Consider the following 22,036-nt stretch of genomic DNA (forward strand, 5'->3'; position numbering starts at 1 on the left):
TGCATATGTCAAGGACACCATATACCAAAGACCAAAGATAAATCACACAGTGGGTTCATCGAACTCAATAGATTCAATTCAACCACAACAAAGAAATGCATCATATATATATATATACTTACAAGGAGTTGAATTTACATGAACTAATCATTCCCTAACTTCAACAAAAAATTTACTAATAAGTTGATCTAAACTCTGAGTATCATGCATTTCTAATATATTCTAAGACGTAGTTGCCCCACATGTCTCTTACCTCGTCTATATCTATATTTGAGTACTCGCTCAACTGCTCGACGGGTTGATTGCATACTACGGAAAAAACAAAGAGAAGACATTATGGTATATATAGCGAAAGCAAGACAACATAGCAACATCATGGCATATATAGCGACAAGCAAGACAACATTAGCTCTAATTTAAAAAAAGTAATAAACACATTATTAAATTACTAACCTTTGGAGGAATAATGATATATCTTCGCCTAATAATCTCCAACATGAACCGACAAGCGTAGTATCCACATTGTATGCTATCTGGCTGGCGAGGGGCCTATTATTACATAAAAACAAACAGACGAGAGAAGGCTTACATCAGAATCTTGAACTTTAGGTATTGTATTAGTATTAAACACAGATTTTGCACTTAATGTTATTGTATTTGAGCACGTACCCCTGTTATCGTAATAAATTCAGGGCCAACATCAGAATCTTTCGTGGGTTGATCCTGCTCGTTTGCTCTTTTCTTCTCAAAGGCCCTTTTTTTTAAAAATAAAAAAGGAGGCAGAAACTCATTTTTTTAGGGGCAAAAATGAGCTTTTTTCTATAAATAAAAATTGAAACTTAATGTTATTATAAATAAATCAGTATTATAAACTTACATATTAATCAAGCGCTTAAAAGTCTCGCTTGGTTGGTGATGTATAGAGTCCAACCAGAAAACTTTTTTCTTTGTCGGCATGATGGCTGCTAGCACCCAATGAGTCCTACATCAAGAGACATCATCATTATTAACAAGTACATATATTAGTTATGAAAATGCAATTGTAGGGGAAACGTAATATTAATTTGTTTATTACCCTTTTTCATTATAAGCGCCAAAAATCAGCTTCTTGGTTGTCGTCAATTGCTGAGCAATATAATCTACCCGTTGTGCGAACGAGAAATCCGGAATAAATAAAGATAAAACATAGGGGCACAGGAATCCGTATTGATCAGATGGAATATTCTTCTCGGGGATCACTCTCAATTGCAATATCCTACATTATTACGGTATTAATTCCGGTATTTAAAACACTATCTACCTAGTAGTCAGAATATTAGACTATGAAATTATTTATTAAGAAACTTACTTCATCCAAACAAATATGTGTGCTATATCAATCTGGTCTAGTCCAGCCCATACGGCTAGCAGATCCCATGATATAAGCGCTTGGCGCTCAACCCCTAGAATATCCTCCTCGAGCGGAATAATTATCAGTTGCTCGGAGGCTATGCGATGGCCAGCCTCCTCATACAGTCTCATCATCGTCCCCGTTCTTACTTTTTCCATGTAATCCTTCCCTTTATATTTTGTGGAGTTTATACTCCTAACTTTCACGGCCGGGAAAGAATGAGTCTTTGATGTGGTGCTACTACCACCAGCCTACACATGTAGTATAGATAATTAAAATAATAAAAAATCCAAAGGTAACATATATATCCTAGTTGGAGTAATAAAAATAAAAGCGTACTTAATTAAATACCTCGTCAACCTGCTCTTTCAATGATGAGGTAGTAGTAGCAGGTAAGACTGGGGACTTAGGCTTATCAGTCTTTTTTGTCCCCTACACAAAATTACCATGCTTTTTATAAATACAGACAAAATATAAATAAAGGGGCGAGGTTAATTTTTAAAAAAATGGAGAAGTTAATTAAATACATACCTCATCAAGTTGTTGTGAAGTCGAGGTTGTTGGCATGTCTGTGGACTTAGGCTTATCCGCCAAAGCCGCCTTTTTTGTTCCCTACAAAAAAAAAATAACATATAAATTTAACATATAAAAACATTCAACAATTAAAAATGTAACACATATATATATAAAGGTATTTCTTCTAACCCCAACTGCTTTCCGCTGCTCAGGCGGAGGCGGCGGAGATATCTTCGCCAAGTAGATGTGAATATTAGGCCATTGGATGAAACTTCCAAGCGCATCTCCCAGAATGGTAATGTCGTCACGAACTGGGACAGGCAGTGGAAAGTTTTCATGGCCTGGAAAGACTGTAGTTATCTCTACTATTGTATGATTCGGCAAAAGTTTTTCGCCATGAATAACTACAGTTTCCGCTGCTGCAGATTTGTTTTCTACGAGACCCCGGCCAACACGCACACGTGGCTTTTCGATTCTATTAGGGTCAGCAAGAATAACTGGCCTATTGTTTACGGCCTGAAGAATATACACATACATACATTATTATATCTTTGCAAAAACGCTTCAGCATTCAAAAGATTTTGCAAAAACGCTTTCTGTCTCAGGCCGATTTTTGCACAAACTTCAAAGATTCATATAAATTTAACTAATTAAACATTTCATGCATACCTTACTGAAAACAGGGAACTGACTTGAAGGGGATGTATGCTGTTTTCCATCAGCCGTCTTCTCATCAAGTTGCATCTCCTTTTCAGACCCATTATTTACCTAATAAAATTAACCAATTCAATGGCACCATGTCAGAAGTTGGCAGTGAACACACCCCCTGATCTTACCCAAAAAAAAACAAAAGAAAAATAAGGAAGTATATTAGGTACCGATCGGCTTTAGTTGTTACAACTTCGAAGCATTATTAGGTACCGATCTTTCGAATCTCGTTGACCGATACTTCCTTCTCATGTATTGCCAAGGTAGTAGCGGCCTCTTCACCAATCTGTTGTACCTTATTATTACCCCCTTTAGAAATGACATCCTCCATCATCTTCACTTCTTCTTCGGAAAGCTTACCTCCAAAGATTCAGCTTTAGTAGTACGGATGCCATTAATCAAGTCGCTTGCCAAGAATGTAATGTGTCAGCAATTTTTATCCCAACAATAACATGTGAATTGAACTTAAATGAAAATAATAGAATAAATGTTACCATGTCAGCGTTCTCAGACTTAGTCTTCCTTTTCTTCTTTATCTGGGCAGTTTTCCCATAATATTTCGTTACTCCAACCTGTAACGGGACGCCCCTCAAACGACCTGGATGTTCGGGTCGGCCGATCGCTCTAGCAAGAACGTCATTACGACCACTGGGAGTGAATTTTCCTTCTTCTACCTCTTTCAATACGTTATCCTATAATATATTAAATAAACTTCAAATTATATTTGTGACTAAAATAATAAAGTTAGTAATGAACTCGTCTTAATAAAATAATGCTTACTATGTTGGCCAAAACTTCCTCATCGTATTTGTCATGCGACGATCGGGATCCTTTAGGCGTGTGCCCATGTTTATAAGTTACATGCCGATCCACCTCTTTCACTCCCTTTGCCACCTACACATTAACATGGTAACATTTATACACGTAAATGTGTATCAATGCAAGTCCAAGTGTGATTAAAAAATAAAGTCTCACGGGGCAATAATGCATGCTACTTACGAGGTCCTCTTCTATCTTTCTCAGAACCGCCTCGAGAACCATAGAATTTCCCCTTCTTGCATGAAATGTTAGCACGATTTCTTTTGCTAACGGCCTTCAAATAATTATATAAAAGCGCAAGTAGATGAGATAATAAAAAGATTATATAAAGGACTCATTAATTAAAAAAATGATAGGTAAATCGTTAAAAGGCGAGGATATTTAACCTGAAACTTCTCAGTAGTTCTCATCTTTTTGAAAAGATCCCATTCTTCCTGCTTGATGGTGGGACACTTGTTTTCCGGTGGGCTCTTACGCATCTCCCCGTTGCCTTGTCCACATACAACCAATCCCTAGCAACGCCACACTTCCACCGCTGTGGACATCACCCTTATGCATTAAATACTCATCATGACTTTCATCGGGTATAATAAAGCCTTCCTTTATACGAGCCAAGTATAACTCCGCCAATTTTGGATTCAAACTTTTAACATCCTCTAAATGGATAGGCACAAACTGTCTTGTGCAAGCACCAATCCAACGGAGAAAAGACCCGCATTTGGACCAAAGAGGGAAACCCTTCTCACTCCATTTTATTTCGAACACTGTTTAGCGGCTATAGTTGCAAGGACTTTCTTGCACTTCGTAGCACCCCTCTCACCAGGCTTATTATCACCAGGCTCATTATTCTTTTGACTTCTTTTACGTTTTTCACCCATGATAATCCTAAAAACCAAATATGAATGATATAGCTGGATATGAACAACTTAACAACGTACATGCTGAGTATTATCTAAAACCCTAAACCCTAATAGGAATGAAAATTTAAAACAACAGATTGAGCTTCTAAAATCCTAAACCCCGATAAGAGGAGTAAAGTAGATGATGCGGGATGATAAAGATAACAAAGAAGACGAAAAACAAACAGATGCATGAAAAAAAGAAACAAGATGATCGTCTTAAAACCCTAATGACGAAACACAAAATTAAAGTGAACATACCTGTTGATGATGATGATAAAGAGAACGAGCAGGATGATAAGGGAAGGCAACGGAATCTGGGCTCCGGAAACTGGGCGACGGCCGGCGACGAGAATGTAAAAAGCGAGGAAGAGAGAAGGATTAACACAGGATACCAACGGTTGGAGTAATAATGTTGTGTGTGTTTGTGTATGGCATGCTGGATGGGTTTCTATATTAGTTTTTTATTAAGACAAACTATTAACAACGGGTGCTTAAAGCAGAACCGTTGTTATATGTTAATAACAACGGGTCAATAAAAGTCAACCGTTGTCAAAACTTTATTACAACGGTTAAAATATACCCGTTGTAATATAGTTTCACCAAATTTGCGCCAAAATGAAATATGTCAAAAAAAATAATTGACAACGGGTAGAGGTACTACACCCGTTGTTGAAAGTATTAACAACGGGTAATTTAAATATACCCGTTGTTATTGTTGAACCTCTTTTTTTTTTTTTTAAAATTATCAGTAATTCCATTACAGTCAAACTGTAACAATACATACTGCAACATTATTCAGCAATTTCAACACCAGCATCCACATCTAATAATAAGATCAAGAAAATAAGACAACTTACACCAGCATGCTTGCATACTGTACATGTCCTGATGAACTATCTCAGGATCGGGGACGTTTCTTGGATGTCATAGTTTCTTCGTTAACCCAAATACCTTCACCATGGTCATCACGCATATAGATGCTTTCAGTGTCCTCATGATCGGTGTCAACATCGTCGAAATAAGATACGGTGGTAGACCGATCCATTCCCTAAAAACGACATCCTGATCATCATCATCATTATCGGATGGACTACTCCTTCTTTTCCTTATAGACAGTACAACAGACCACTTCTTATCCATAGGATCGGTGACATAGAACACTTGTTTAGCTTGGGATGCCATTATGAAAGGATCATCCTTATTATTGCCAACCTTACCCAGATTGACTAACGTAAATCCCATCTTATCCTTTCGGACACAATGGATGTTGTTATCAACCCAGTTACATCGAAACAAAGGCATTGTGAAATCAATGTAATCTAGTACCAATATTTCTTGAATAACACCATAATAAAGGCATTTTCCCCAAATAGGCTTTTTATCTTTTGAAGTAGCAAAGTGCATTGCCTCAAATTCATAACTCACACCACTATTTTGCATTGTGCTCACCTCATCTTGCTCACGGGTGTAAAAAGTATATCCATTAATGGCAAAACTGTTGTAAAAGGTGACCCTGGCATTTGGACCTAAACCAAGACGTAGTAACCTAGGAGAGATGTCATCACCAGTTTGATCAGTACACTGTAAGACAATATTCCTAAACCACTCTTGAAACGTCTTCGTATGCTCGTTCGCAATCCACTTCTCGGTCTTGTTTTGGTGATCGTATTTGAGCTCATCTTTGTGTTGTTGAATATAAGGTTGCACCTCATCTTCGTTGTTTAGCACATACATGTGTGCTAAATGCAACATTTCACGTGTCACAATTTTTTCAACCCGGCCCCTAATACCTTTTCCTGTCATCCAGTCACTATGACGATTCTTAGGAACGCCAATCAACTCCTTCGGGGAGAGATGAGCGTAACAATATGAAAGAGCTTCGTCTAAAATAGCGCGTTCAGCAATACAACCTTCTGGACGATACCGATTAGATGTATAGTCCTTGTAGACTTTCATCAATCTTTCGAAAGGATATTGGTATCTCAAGTACACGGGCCCAAGGTACAAAATCTCCCTAACCAAGTGAATGGTCCGATGAATCATGATAGTGAAGAAAGAGGGTGGAAAATACATTTCCAACGACAAAGAGAGGTTACAACGAGGTCCCGCAATGAATCCGCGTCATCGGGATCGATGACTTTCTCGCATATGGACTGGAAGAAGAGACAGAATCTAGTTATAGCATATCTTACCTTTTCGGGTAAAATGGAACGAATAGCCACAGGTAGTAATTGTTGCATCAAAGTGTGACAATCATGTGACTTTAACCCGGTGAGTTTTAGGTCTTGCATCGACACTAGGCTTTTGATGTTCGACGAATAACCATGTGGCACTTTAATTCCATTCAAGCATGCACAGAACTCTTTTCTCTCATTCCGTGAAAGGGTAAAAGCTGCTGGCGGTAAAAATGTACGATTACCTCTCTTCTGTGGTGCCAACTCTAGCCTAATACCCATCATTTTCATATCTTCCCTAGCTGCGGCGTTATCCTTTGTTTTACCAGAACATTCGAAAAGGTATTGATAATATTATCACAGACATTTTTCTCAATGTGCATGAAATCGAGGCAATGCGACCTCCGTGTCGGCCAATATGGAAGTTTATAAAAAAATATGGATCTTTTTTTATACCCACGAGTAGACAATTTAGAGCCGCTCTTCTTCCCATAATCTATCTCAATATGCTTTACTTTCTGATAAACTTCATGCCCACTCAAAAGTCTAGGAGGTTGACGAAGTTCTTGTCTTCCATTGAATGCTTTCTGCATCTTGCGATAACAATGGTCATGAGACAAGAACCTCCTATTTCCCATATACACATACTTACGAGAAGACTTCAAGTATTCAGACTCGATATCCTCCCCACACAATGGACAAGCCTCTTTCCCATGAACTGTGTGCCCAGAAAGGTCGCCATAAGCCGGATAGTCAGTTATTGTACACAATAACATCGCTCTCAAATTGAAAGTTTCGTTCTTATATGCATCAAATACTTCTATCCCACTATCCCACAACAATCGCAAATCATCTAGAAGAGGTTCCAAATATACATCTATATCATTTCCAGGTTGTTTAGGGCCGGAAATTAACAACGACAACATCAAATACTTTCTTTTCATGCACACATATGGAGGTAAGTTATAAATAGCCAACACTACTGGCCAAGTACTATGTTGGCTACTCATGTTTCCGTGTGGGTTCATTCCATCAGTGGACAGTGCTAGCCGTAAGTTTCTAGGTTCATTGCCGAACTCGGGATACTTAGCGTCGAACGATTTCCATTGCTTACCATCTGCCGGGTGTCTTAGCTTTCCATCATTTATTCTTCCTGTTTCATGCCAAGTTAACATTTTTGCATCATCGGGATTCGCATAAATCCTTATGACTCTTGGTATCAATGGAAAATACCACAACACCTTAGCCGGGATCCCTTCCTTATCCTTATAACGCCACTCCAAACATTTAGGGCAATTGGTTAAGTTTTGATATAATTTCCGATACAATATGCAATCATTTGGACATGCATGTATTTTCTCATATTTCATACCCACTCCTCTTATTAGTTTTTTCGCCTCATATGTCTTAACAGGTAGAACATTACCATCATGAAGCAACTCCTTTATCAAGGCTAAAAAACTAGTGAAACACGTGTCACTCACCCCATTTGCCCCCTTGATATTATACAACTTCACCACAGCCGACATTTTTGTGAACTTACAACCAGGATACAGAGGTGCTTCAGACTCACACAACTTCTCATACATGTTGTTAAGGTCATCCCAATTACTAGTGTCATCACCTACATCTTCAAAAGCAATGGACTCATCATCATTCTCTTCATTATCTATAGACCCAAAAAACTCGGCAAACTCAGGATCATCAGTTAGCCTTTCGTGTACCTCAACATCATCTTCTTCAGAGTTATTCTCTTCCTCTAATGATTCCCCATGAAAAATCCAAAGTGTATAGGATCGACTAAATCTCCACTTTTCTAGGTGTATTTTAACGTCCGGAAAAGCCATATAGCTAATATTACCACATCTTTCACAAGGACATGCAATACTAGAAGAACCTTTCAAATTGTTCAAAACGAATTCATAAAATTCAGCTAAACCATCCTTGTAGGTGCGGTCACTCATATTTGCATCAATCATCCAAGTTCGAGTCATTATTCTACATTCGTAATAATAGGCAACTAATTCAGAAAATACAATAATAGGCAAACAAATAAACGAAATTCAGGAAAGCAATTAAGCTAAATTATCAACAAATTAGATAATAACCCAAAAAATCCTATATCTAGTTATAATAAGCGTTGCTAAGAAACATATATATACCTGATTGATAAACACGCGCGATGAGGGAGAGAAGACGTGACAACAGTGACGGAGATGAAGACAGAGAGACGATCAGGGAGGAATGGAGGATGATATAGTAGCAGTATTAGCTTGTGTTTGTGTTTGTAGCGTATAGCAGAATAAAGCAATATGTTGTTCTTAAGATTTTCATAATATTAATAACAACGGTTATTGAGTCTACAACCGTTGTTAAAACGTATTAAAAACGGGTTCTAATATAACCGTTGTGATTACTTTTCACTAATTTGGCGCCAAACCATTAACAACGGTTAAAATTTAACCGTTGTTATTAGTTTTTTTATTAACAACGGTTGTTTAAGTATGACCCGTTGTTAAAACCAATAACAACGGTTAACAACACATAACCGTTGTCATTAAGTTTGGTAAAATTCGCGGAATAAATTCTACAACGTGTTTTGATGATTTTCGTGAATAAGCGTTGTTAAAGGGCCGTTGTGGTTGCCTGTATTTGTAGTAGTGGTGGACCAAGAGCCCGGGATTTCTTTTGCCCCGCCGAGGGCAACCTCCCCAACCCACCCCCACAAAGAATGTGTAAGAGAAGAGCGGTTGAATCTTCCCATGGCCCTCAACAAATGGAAGAGAGAGAGGTTGAGATCATTGAGGGGGGATTCCATGATACCCCACATATTCCTTCGTCCTACCAACCGCCTCAAGACACTCCTATGTATGAGGCCGGGGGTTCCTCCACTCTAACTATGGAACCATGGCAACACAAAATGTTCCAATATTTTGAGGATACCTGAGGGACTTTGTAAGCGATTAGTGGGCGGGTTGAGAGCTCCCATTCTTGGCAACAACAACAAGGGCCAAGATTGGAGAGTTTGGAGCAATTTCGGAATGCGTTTGAAGAGCATAAAAAGTTGGGAGATGAGGCCGAATTGGCTCAACAAAGAATGCTTAAAAGGATTGCTAAGAGGCAAGAGGAGTCTTATGCGTGGCAACAACAAAGTGCCAAGGCTTGGGCGGAGAATCAAGCAATGTGGCAAGAGCAAAACAAGTGGCGTGAACAAGTGAGCCACCAATTTGGGGTGCAAAACGAAAGGCACCACCAATATCTTGAGGATTCTTACTATGATGCTCAAGCCCATGAAGACTCCTTTGGCCTCATTCAAGGTCTTTTCGGAATGACTCTCCACCAAAATGAACCAAATTACCAACCCACCATTGATAAAACTCAAGTTAATAAGGCCTACATGAGGGCCAAGGAAGAAAAAGAAAAAAGAGAAAGAAGAAGAAATAACCGGGGGGCATATGAGTGAGGAGAAGGCTCGGGCCCCTCCAACTAAAACCCTTGAAGAAGTTGGCACTCCTCCACATTGAGGACAATGTGAGATTTAAGTGTGGGGGAGTGAGAAATTGTAACATATGTAAATTATCCTTCTTGTCAATGCAAATTCAAAAAAAAAAAAAATTGAAAATTCCGGCTAGGTGAAAACTCACAAGGGTGGGCACCTAGGCAAGATTGGAAAAGGTGGCCGAGGACGGAATGAAAATCCGAAAGGGCATTCCGGGGAAAATGAAGAATCGAGTTGCGAGGCACCGATGAGAGGAAAGGAGAAAGCTAAGGTGAAAACCTGAAAGGGCACCTTAGGCAAAATGAGGGATTTTCAAACAAAAAAATCAAAAAACGCAACACCAAAAAGATGGAGGGATAAGAAGGGAGCAATAAGGAGGGTCTTGGAAGGAGGTTAGATTTAGGGTTTAATTTCTTTTTGAGTCAAAGAAAATTGTTTCAAATTGGTGGTTTTTCATGTTGGCTACTAGGTTGTTGATCTTTATTGGTGTTTGGCCAACTTAGTAGCATAACTTGCATTGCTTGGAGTGATAAGGGGGTGATATAAGGGGAAGATGAATGATTTGGAGGATTGTTTAGGTCACTTTGCTATTGCCTTGGGATAAGGCAAGAGTGACCACTTCTACTTTGCTGATATAAGAAGGGGGTTGTGATGTGAATGAGTCGGAGTTGGAGATGTGTTGAGTCCTTGTTTTGAGGGAGACATAAGGCGGGGGAGTGAGTGAAGAGTTGTGTCAAAATTTGCGTCAAGTTCTTTTCTTTTTAATTGGTGGTTGTGTTTTGAGGGAGATATAAGAAGGAAGAGGAAAGGGAAGAGTGATCATTCACTCCTACACTCTCTTGTAGACTTCATGTTTGCTTATTTTGGGTTTTGCTCGGGACTAGCAAAAGTCTAAGTGTGGGGGAGTTTGATAGTAATGTTTTATGTCGGTCTAAGTGGGTGATTTTATCACCCTCGTGTCTTTTAATATGGGTCTTTCTGTATGCTTTTCCTAGCATTCGGCAATTGGGTATGATGTGGTAACTTGTGCACTTTACCTCGGTTGGACACTCTATCTTAATGCACGGAACCCGAGAGGCAATAAAGCATCTTTCAAAGGTCAAGATAAGGCACGAGAGGCTCACTTGTAACCCGGAAACCAGTTGGGAGAAGTAGGAATGAAGATTAGAATAAATGAAGGCATTTGAAGAGGTCTAGCTCTTGGAAATTAGAAGTCCAAAAATGCGAGCCTGTGCGCAGGCTGCGCAAACAGGGTGGGCAGGTGCGCACGATTGCGCAAGCAAGAACAGTTTTTGCGCAGGCTGCGCAGCCTGCGCAGCTCTGCTATACGGGTTTTCTAATCTCCTTTTTGGGCTTCTTAATTGAAAATCTTTCTAGGTTTTCGTGAAACTCTATATATACCCGAGAGTTTGAAGACCTAAAGCATTCACCTACCATCCTATCATCTCATCTAATCTCATATTTAGGGTTCTAATCTTGTAATAATTGAGAAGACAATTTTCATTCAAAGTTGTAATCTTTCCTTAGTTGTTGGGTTTATGAAGACTATGGAAGGCTAAATCCTTCCCTACTTGGTGTAATCCATTGCAAGCTTTCATCTTTATCATTGTATTGACTCTTTAATCTCTACTCTTTTATTTATTTCAATTTCTAAGTTTGAATGCCATTATGAATGTTTTGTTGTGAGAAGTAATCACCCTTGCCTCTTTAATGTTCATCTATTGCTTGTTTATTGCAAAGTTCCTTGCTTTTGTGATAACTTGTTGAAGCATCTCAAAATTATTGATATCTTGGTTTAAAGTATCAACCTTTGTGAGTAGAAATTGATTATATCATTGGGTTTGTTAGCTTAGACATATCTTTGTGATATCCCATTTACTTTCCTCTTGGTTTGCTCTTCATGCTCTTGGCTACAATTCCTACATGGTTTAATGTTAGAATTTGTAGTCTAAGTAGGATTATCATTGTTATCTTAGATAGTGGTAATCATTTGCTTGAGGATTGTTGTTGGGTAAATGAAATTGGAGAGAAAGGAGTCTTGCTTTGAGAAAAGTTGGAGCTTGTAGGATTATACTGTAATACTACGGTTTTATGAGTCTCTGGGTACTCTATCGAGTAGGCCTTACTCTGTCGAGTAAGGGTGTTTTGTATTTTAAAATAGTTTCTGACCTGTAGGTACTCTATCGAGTAGTCTTAGGTACTCGATAGAGTAGCCGGCACTTGATCGAGTAGGTCAGTTACTCGATCGAGTAGCCCGGTTTACGGGTGATGTTTTGTCGGGTTTTTTAATAACACGGATTAATATATATAAATCTTTCCGTCATCTTTACAATACACTTTTACAAACCTAATCACATTGAAAAGAGATTCAAGTTACGTTCTTCGCATTCATCCGTGTTACTGACAAATCTCGGAGCTTGAGAGGTCGGATTTCATCGTTCTTTGTATCATTATGATCCTTGCGTCAAGGGTATGTCCTACGTACCATTTTTATAGCATTTGGTTAAGGTTGTTTAAACCCTAATTTTGGGATTGGGGGTTTTCTATGTTTATGTTGATGTGGTAGTGATTGTACGATTATGTGTATAGGAGAAGGGTTCGTAGATGAAATGTTTTGAGACAGCTGCTAGATCGTCTGATGTTTGTGTTGCATTCCAGGTAGGGTTTCCCTACTCAGTATTGGCTACATAATGTGTGGTGATTGTTGTTGTGATTATTGGTTAATTATATTGTTGGTTTATTTTGACGGTTGTTGGCTGTATATTGTTGATTGATTGTGTAATCGTCATCGTGTTCTTCGGGCGCGTCCCCCGGCCGAGTGGAGTCACTTGCGGGAGTGGCTTCACGCCCATTATTTGCCTTCTGTGGAACCCGCCACAGAAGGGATGTGCACATTAAGGAATTTGGGTTTATCGCTCGATGGAGATGACCGGGGATTTGGTGGGTACGACTGCGGTCCCCCACTGGCGGCGTGGAGTACTTGTTGCGATGGGTACTCTGGCAGGGCTACACACTTTAGTGTGTAGTCAGTTGTGTGGAGTTTGGAGATGGAGACTGGGGATTTGTGTGAACTGTTTGAGCTGTTTGTGACGTTGTTTCTTTGTGACATTTGTTTTTATGTAATTAGTACTGACCCCGTTTAATGTTTTAAAAACTGTGGTGATCCATTCGGGGGTGGTGAGCAGTTATTGAGCAGGTATAATATGACGCGTATGGGATAGCTGGGATGAGTCATCACGTGGCAGTTAGAAGTCTTCCGCTGTGTCAGACGATGTTTTATAGCTTTGATAGTTTTAGCAGTAGACCGTCTGAGAATCTAGTATTTCTTTTTATCAGTTTTGGAGTTAGTATGTAATCATTTTAAACTATATTTACTTTTAAAGTACGTTTCTTTATTGTCTTATGATTATCATTGCCTCGGGTAACCGAGATGGTAGCACTTTCATGCCTTAAGTGGTCCTGGTAAGGCACTTGGAGTATGGGGGTGTTACAAAATGGTATCAGAGCGACGATCCTGAAACCTGTAACCAATGAATTTAATGAACCTAGGGAGTCTAATTAAAATGAATTCGGGGTAGAAGTTGTAGGAGCTAATGCAAAGACTTGGGAGACGTCCTAAAGTCGCGAACTCGCCCTACAATTTTGAACCGGTCACCATGAGATATGAGTCGGGATCGCTATGTGTTTATCTTGTAAATTGTGTATCTATATAGTGATGTGTGACATGAATCACTGGATCTACGTATGTGGATAATGGGGAATGTGTAGAAAAGATGGTGATGATGTGATTTCATATGTTGTTGGTTGAAAGCATGTCGCATGATAGTTGGTTTACAATGTTGGTTGGAATTGTTAGAAAAGTGTATGAGAATGATGAGTAATGTGGTGGAAAAATGAAGTAGTTCATATGTGATATGATTATACATAATTTTGTTTGTGTAATTTTATATAATGATTTCTTATACATGTCTACTATTGTTCATATGTATATGTTGTATGAAGAATGTGGTGGAAATAGATGAATTGATTGGAAAAGATGGAGTGACAATTGCATGAGAATATGAATTTTGTGATTATGAATATGTTTAGGTGACGAAGTGTATTTGTAATATTGTTGTATTAGTAACATGGAAATATGATTTGTAATGTATGTGAGTATGTTTTGTTTACGAAAAGTGATAGAATAAAAGCATGTGGGTAAGTCATGATTGACAAGTTAAATAAATTATTTGCATGATGAATGTTGTTGCTTTGCTTTCGAAAATAGTAACATGTGATTGGGACTACTGGTTTTATGAGTATTGGGTTGTTTTTGTTTACCTTGTTGTCGTTTAAGTTGTTTGGAAGTAAAATCAAGTAGTTGTGTTTTTCGATTATAAAGAGGTATTATTTAAACTGTTATAACTTGAGATGTATACATGATTTTAATATGATTCTAATTGGAGGTGATAGCTTGTTCTTTTACGATTCTAACGATAGGTCACACGCCCAAAACGACCAAGAAACGAGTGAGTTATGACCGTTTTACGAAAACTGGACAGTGCTGAGAAATGCAGGTACTCGATCGAGTGCACCTTGGTACTCGATCGAGTACCCCTTACTCGATCGAGTAGCCCCGGATAATTTGTTATATGTGTCTCTGACTTCCACCTACTCGATCGAGTAAGTCATTTACTCGATCGAGTGGCCTGTACTCGATCTAGTGACCCCTATTTTGGGTCATATGCTTATCTTTTGACTTCGTTGCATATTATGTTTAATTCAAAGGCGTTATTTTGCTTCTTTATGCATTGTTTTACATGTATGTTGGTCTTGACGCGTAAGTTACCCAATCTTGTGGTGTAGTGAGTGGCACCTGTGGTGAGTATGAATTCGGTGGGAGGACATGAGTTATATGTGGTTGCGATAGATAGTGGAAAAAGAAAAGGAAGATCGTTATGGCTTAATTGAGACATAGAGCATGTTTTCTGAGATGAGATGAGATGAGTGATATGATTGTGTGTTGAGTAACGTAAAAGTAAGTGAATATGGGCAAGGGATGATGTGAGTCTAAGGAACGTGAGAATGAAAGGATTGAGAGTAAGGATGTGGATAGTGGCAACTTGAGATGTGTAAAGAATTATGGAGGGAGATGGTTAGGAGTCGTGTGGGTTAAGAATATACATAGTGAAAATTCGTTTTAAAGGGGTTGAGAAGAGTGGTATATAGTGAACTTTGTGGAGACATGTCGCGAGGTGGATTTGTAGACAGTGAGTGAGTTTGGGAGATTTGGTTTATTAAGAGGTGAAACTATTGTGGGATTTCCTTGGGCAATTAGCGGTATGAAAGGAATTTTGATTTCTAGAGATGTAAAAAAAGGAGATGCAATTGTTTGAACATTAAACGTTGATTCTATGGACAGATTAGTGGCAAGGGTGAGTGATAGCAAGATAAGAAAAGATCGATGGTAAGAAAGAGGGAGATGATATCAATATAAAATAATGAGATGTGAGTTTTGGAGCAATGAGAAGATAACCGGGACACTAGGGAGTTAGATAAAAATAATGAAGAGTAGAATTACTAAGGGATTTTGTCGAGGGTAAACGAAAAGAATGAGGGGAGTAAAACTAGGAACATGTTCACCGATGTTATGTGATATAAAAGTAAGGAATTGTCGAGATGTATGATACTATCACGGGGATTTGAGTTTACAGCATATAGAAGTTCCAGGACAACATGATAATCATGAGTTTCGAGGAATTAAAGAAAGTAAAGGTTGGGTAAAGAATTTGCACGATACGAGATTTTGGTGGTGAGTCGGGTGACTATACAATTAAGGATAGTATTGGGAAGAATGTTGAGGTAATGTTGTTGATGGATTTGATGTTCGTTATTTGGGATGTTAACCATAGATAAGAAAGAAATCGTGATGTTTAAAGATGAGTGTAAGAGGTTTGATGCCCGGACAGTGGTAGTGTTATGGTTTATGACTAGTGGTTAAGGGTGATGGTATATTAGAAAGGTAGCAATTCTAATGAGGCTGATTTTGTAGAGGCCGGATTGATATGTATGGTTGTAAGGAAGTATAAGATGTGGTTAGATGAGGCGGGTGCTAATAGTTGTGATGGGGCATATTCTGCACCGCTGACCAAGTCAACATATTGAGCATGGTCAAAGGTATCCACAGCAAAGTCAACGACTTAGACAGCCTAGCCGATGCATCCCATCGGCCTGTCACCTGGGTCTCGGCATGACAACCAGCCAAGCCGGGGCACATATCCGCGTACTCATATCCAAGACCCCTCGGCCAGCCTGCCATAGGTCCATCGGCCGAGGGTAGAACGGTCTTTCCACCTGCTACCACTTGGCCACTTGGCCACTACGTGACAAAAGGTGAAAGCCTATAAATACTCCTCAACCTTCATTGAGGAAAGGATCCGAAAATTAACCTAATAACCACTATTCATCTGGTAATATCTTCCTTATCTCTCTACACTATACTCTTAGCCAAGTAACAACAACTTACCTCTCTAAGTTAACTGACTTGAGCGTCGGAGTGAGTACGCTCGGCCAAATCCGAGCCCTCAGTTTGTTCATCGTTTCAGGAGACCGCAAGGAGGATTCAAGCAAGGACATCATTCTACGAGCTACGAGTGGTAACAAATATCTGCTCTGGAATTACACCCGGAACAATTGGCGCCGTCTGTGGGAAAAGACACTAGAAGCTAGTCACATTCATTCCCAAACAACAAAAACAAAAACACAAAAAAAAACCCACCCAAAAAGCTAAGAGGATGTCAAAGCAACAAGAGGTGTTCGTTAATGACGAAACCGAGCCACACCAAGATGATACATTTCACCATTCTGGAGTCATACAGCCCTCCACCGGCGGAGTAATCCAACCGGAATTCGGAATGCCGACAATACCGGACACGCCGTCGCCCGCCAACCAGGTCACCATCATGGGACAGGTGGTTGACGTAGCAAAACTGAAGACGCTCCTGGACCTGATTGAGAGTGCGCCGTCTCACACTGTCACGCCGACAAGAGCGGCGGAAACAGTCCAGGAGACTAGGGCCCAAAACGTGATTCCGAGGAATTTGAACGGAGCGCTGGGAGAAGCCGACCCTATCAAGACGCCGGAGGAGCCCAGGGTGGTCGTGGTAAACATAAGCTCTTCTCGCACTCGGGAGAGGACAGCGTCGCCGCAGCGCCAACGCGGCACACCCCAGAGGAACCAGAGAAGCCCGTCTCAGGAGAGTCGGAGAAGAAGCCCAAGTCGGAGAAGGAGTCCTTCCCGCTATGAGGAGCGAAGCCGGACTAGGAATGCGAGGAGTCGGTCGCCGCGTGTCATTCGACACGTAGTCAAGCAGCCACTCAGTGATTATGTCCTTGACACCGCCGTACCAACTAAGCTGAAGTTGCCGGCGTTCACGTACAAAGGAGATAGCGACCCAACCGACCACGCCGAGGCCTTCGAGTCTTACATGTCGGTATGGGAGCAGCCCGACGAGGTCTGGTGCCGAGTCTTCCCGACAACTCTGCATGGGATGGCTCAGAATTGGTACAAGGGGCTCCCCGACGGTTCGGTATACTGTTTCGCCGACCTAAAGGACGCTTTCTTAGCCCAGTACTCCTGCAACAAAAGGAAGGCCGTGGAGACATCGGACCTCCTAACTATCAAACAGGAGGAGGGCGAGTCTCTACGAAGCTATGTGAAGAGGTTCAACGGCAGTGGTACAAAGCAGATTCGGGAGATCAACCCCGAACTAGCGGCTTTTTCACTGATGAAGGGCCTCCCAAAGGGAACCTTAAAAGACGAGCTCATCAAGCACGGGGGCCTTGGCCTAGACGCCGCTAGGAAGATGGCCGACCAGGCCATCAAGGTGGAAGACTATCACAAGACCTGGTTAGGCCCCAGCGAGGCCGAGCCCTCGAAACAAAAAACCGCCGGATGATAACCGGATGAGAGACGCCGTGACAATAAGGGGTCACGGTCCGATGATAGGCGCCGTGACAATAAGGGGTCACGGTCCGATGATAAACGCCGTGACAATAACAGGTCACGGTCTGATAGATCCGCCAGGAAACAGGACTCGACGGGCGCCGGGGGGAGTTCGGGAATGTTTTACCAAAGGCATTACAATGACAAAACCCCTCTGATCGCATCGGCCGCCGAAGTCTTCGCCCTGAGCAGGGACGAGGGCCAGAAGTGGGAACGGCCACCCAAGCCAAAAGGAGACGGTGACACGAGCCAATACTGCGAGTACCACGGTTGCGCCGGTCACCTCACGGACAACTGCCGACATCTGAAGAATGCCATCGAAGAGCTAATCCGGAAGGGAAGCCTCGACAAGTATGTGGCCAAAGGCCAGAAGACTGACGCCAGCGGCTCTGATAAGAAATCCGTTTTTCAACGGATAGAAGTGATCCATGTGGTCATCGGGGGAAATGAAAACGGTGGGTCAGCTCATGGGCACAAACGGCACCTGAACGAGTTGTATCAGGCCATCAACTTTGTGCCCAAAGACAAATGATCGCCCCGACATTCCCGATATGACTATTGGGAAGAAGGACTACGAGGAGTCATCGCCCCTCACAACACCCGCTTGTCGTCAACTTGGACATTTCCAACCACCTGGTGAAGAGGTGCCTGATTGACACAGCGCCTACACGAACATCATGTTCGGGAGTGCTTCCACGACCTCGGCCTAAGAATCAAGGACTTGAGCCCCTGCACCCATCCGTTATACAGCTTCTCCGGGGCTGGCCTGGTACCCCTGGGTTCAATCAAACTACCGGTGATGTTCGGCGAAGGGAATGCGGCCAAGAATGTCCTAGCTGAGTTCGTGGTTATCGACGGCTCGTCAGCCTACAACGTTCTCATAGGCCTAGAAGAATTGCTATCGAGCCATAACCCCGTTACCTTGGCAATTGGCCGAGAGCGACGGGGACAAAATGACCGGTACGCTAGAAGAATTGCTATCGAGCCATAACCCCGTTACCTTGGCAATTGGCCGAGAACGACGGGGACAAAATGACCGGTACGCTAGAAGAATTGCTATCGAGCCATAACCCCGTTACCTTGGCAATTGGCCGAGAGCGACGGGGAAAAAATGACCGGTACGCTAGAAGAATTGCTATCGAGCCATAACCCCGTTAACTTGGCAATTGGCCGAGAGCGACGGGGACACAATGACCGGTATGCTAGAAGATTTGCTATCGAGCCGTAACCCCGATTACCTCGGCTAATTGATGGCCGAGAGCGACGGGGACACAATGACCGGTATGCTAGAAGATTTGCTATCGAGCCATAACCCCGTTACCTTGGCAATTGGCCGAGAGCGACGGGGACAAAATGACCGGTACGCTAGAAGAATTGCTATCGAGCCATAACCCCGTTACCTTGGCAATTGGCCGAGAGCGACGGGGACACAATGACCGGTATGCTAGAAGATTTGCTATCGAGCCGTAACCCCGATTACCTCGGCTAATTGATGGCCGAGAGCGACGGGGACACAACGACCGGTATGCTTGAAGATTTGCTATCGAGCCGTAACCCCGGTTGCCTCGGCTAATTGATAGTCGAGAGCGACGGGAACACATCGATCGACACGTCAAAGACGTTACACAGTTAAGATATGCATTCAAACTGCCTCGGCCATACCAAAGGTAAAAACAAAGGTACTCGATTAATAACGCAAAAGACAGACAAAGAATTGTGATCAAAGCCTCGGCCAGGCCAAAGACCAATAGGACAAACTTTGTTAAAAATGATCGAAAGAGGAATACAGACGACGGCCGTCCCCGTAGGGGTAAGCCTAAACACAACCTACCAAGAGAGTTTTTACAAACACAGAAAAGAAAAGCAAAAGGTTACAAGCATATCAATTGAAGCGCCAAAAGATGGCAGGGAGGAAAGGCTCAATAGTTGGCCCCCGAACAGCTAAAGCTATCCGAGATGCCGGGGGAGTCTGGTGACGACCGCCCGTCTCCCTATGCCTGTTGCTGCCCTCCATCGGGAGCAGCAGCATCATCTTTGGTGGCCGGCGTTGGAGAGGGCTCGACATTCCCGGCTGACTTCAGCCTTTCAACCTCTTTTTCCGCCTCCTCTGCATCATAGACCGCCTTGGCCAACGCTATCTGGGCCGCCTTCGCCGCCTCCGCCTTCTCAGCAGCCGCTGCCTCCGCAGCCTCGAATCTCTCATCCATAAATCGGTCATATTTATCCCACGGGAAGGAGCCGTCGGGGATGGACTTTCTGATTGCCTCTTTGGCCGCCTCCTCGGTCTGGTCCCGGAATTGAACGCACATTTTAGGAATGAGATCATCTTGAAGCATGACAATATCCTTCTCCTTTTGAGCAAGGATAGCCTGTGCGTCCCTGAGCGCCCCCGCCTGCTTCTGGAACCGATCCTCCCACTCGTCCCTCTTGGCAACCACGGCATCGTAAGCACCCTTATACCTCTCCAGCTCATCCATCATCTTGGCCGTGGCGCCATCAGCCTCCTCAACTTTGGCCCTCTCGGCCCCCAGCAGCTTCTCAACTTCCTCCACCCGCCTCTCGGCAGCAGCGAGATCCCGCTTAGCCTTCTCGGCTATCCCCTTTACAGCAGAGAGATCAAGCTTCAGCTTTGCGATCAGCGGCCCAGACTGGTCCATGGCCTTTTCCTGCTCCATGGCGCGAGAGCCGGCTAGACGGATCCACACCCCCAACTTCCTATATAATATCTCACCCTCCGCCACTAGCTCGGAGGGAGGAATTTGCTGAGCTAAGGAGTCAACGGTGACATTTCTATCACCCGCCTTCCCAATGGCCTCCTCAGCCTGCTTCCCTGATTGCCGCTCAGTTAGAACACCGGCCGCCGATGATGGATCTACAAAAAATTTACACAGAGCATCCATGTCACCATGCATGGACACATCAGAAAGTCTGTCATCAGGAATGTCCAACGAACCGGCTAAATCCGAACCGCAAGTTAGATCCGTACCAGTTTGGGCCTTCTTGTTCGGAGGGCTGATGGGGGCAGGCTTCTCCCCGGCAACGTTGGAAGCAGGCGGTGGATCTTTCCTCTTCTTCGGAGAAGGAACCTTAGCAACGGTCACCTCCTCCTCAGTAATATTGATGACCTCCACGTGATCCTCTTGGGCCACCGGGGTCGAAGAGGGAGTTGGCATCGATACCGCCGCCGACTTGGACGCTGCCTTCTTTGATCTCTTCGGCACGCCTCCGAGAACCCGTGCCTGGGCCGTCTCCAGATCCAACCCCTTCGTCTGCTTCTCCATGATTTCGTTGGGGGATAGTCTCGCGATCACGCAATTCACCGTAGGGACGCCGCCGGACAACCTTCCCGTCCTTATCAAGCCCCACCTCTTCAGTCCTTCTCGCATGATCCCGACCAAACCGATCTGCAAGAAACCGAACAAGAGTTACATAAAAGAAGTAAAAACAAAGCTCGGAAAAAGGAACATAACGAGCAAAGGTGGGCCTCACACCGACCCCACTCACCCCGGTTGAGGGCCGGTATGAGGCCGACGCGGCATAGCAGCTCATCCTGAAGAATAATCCGAGTCGGGGCAGCCATCCCTCCTCAAAGATCAAACAACCGCATTGCCCGCTTCTCATCCGCAAAGAAGAGGGACAAACGAAGCGTCCATCTTGACCTTGTTACCCCGGGAGACGTGTTTCTCATACTCTTCCCGGGTCTCACACCGTAAGTGAACGGGGCTCTGGAAAGACCGAGGCAAGGGGTAGTCCTCCGGCACTTGGACGTACACCCATCGCCCTTGCCAGTCTTTGCAAGAAGTAAGTTTGTTCACGGAGACATAGCCTGGCTCCGTCTGTACGCTATACCACCCCACCTTGCCGGATTTTGACGGCCGAAGACTGTGGAGTCGGCGGAATAGGTTAACCGTAGGGGTCTCCCCCTTGAAAACACAGAGCCATACAAAGCCGACTATCGTCCTCATGGCCAACGGATGCAGTTGGGCCACGGCAACGTTCATAGCTTTGATGATGGCCATGACGTGTTCGTTCAGAGGAAACCGG

The 22,036-nt window shown here is 42.8% G+C and overlaps 1 protein-coding gene across 1 annotated transcript; it reads right to left on the minus strand.

Annotated features, from left to right (window-relative positions):
- Positions 1 to 411: 411 nt before the first annotated feature.
- Positions 412 to 21,273, minus strand: LOC141641005 (uncharacterized). Its single transcript, XM_074449683.1, has 11 exons — positions 20,979 to 21,273; positions 20,503 to 20,864; positions 20,069 to 20,277; positions 2,096 to 2,177; positions 1,922 to 2,002; positions 1,742 to 1,822; positions 1,349 to 1,641; positions 1,076 to 1,255; positions 878 to 982; positions 670 to 754; positions 412 to 549 (listed from the first exon to the last, which is right to left on the minus strand). The coding sequence occupies exons 1-11, from the start codon at positions 21,271 to 21,273 to the stop codon at positions 412 to 414; spliced, it is 1,911 nt and encodes a 636-aa protein (XP_074305784.1).
- Between the last annotated feature and the right edge of the window lie 763 nt (positions 21,274 to 22,036).

This window comes from Silene latifolia, chromosome 1 (assembly GCF_048544455.1).
Source record: "Silene latifolia isolate original U9 population chromosome 1, ASM4854445v1, whole genome shotgun sequence".
Classification (NCBI taxonomy): Eukaryota; Viridiplantae; Streptophyta; class Magnoliopsida; order Caryophyllales; family Caryophyllaceae; genus Silene; species Silene latifolia.

Excerpts from the sequence above, each read along its gene's own strand:
- LOC141641005 (XM_074449683.1), bottom strand. The coding sequence starts at position 21,273 with ATGGAGAAGCAGACGAAGGGGTTGGATCTGGAGACGGCCCAGGCACGG. Across the intron at positions 983-1,075 it reads GGCGCTTATAATGAAAAAGG|GACTCATTGGGTGCTAGCAG; the intron begins GTAATAAACAAA and ends CTCTTGATGTAG. Across the intron at positions 755-877 it reads TTTAAGCGCTTGATTAATAT|GGCCTTTGAGAAGAAAAGAG; the intron begins GTAAGTTTATAA and ends TTTAAAAAAAAG.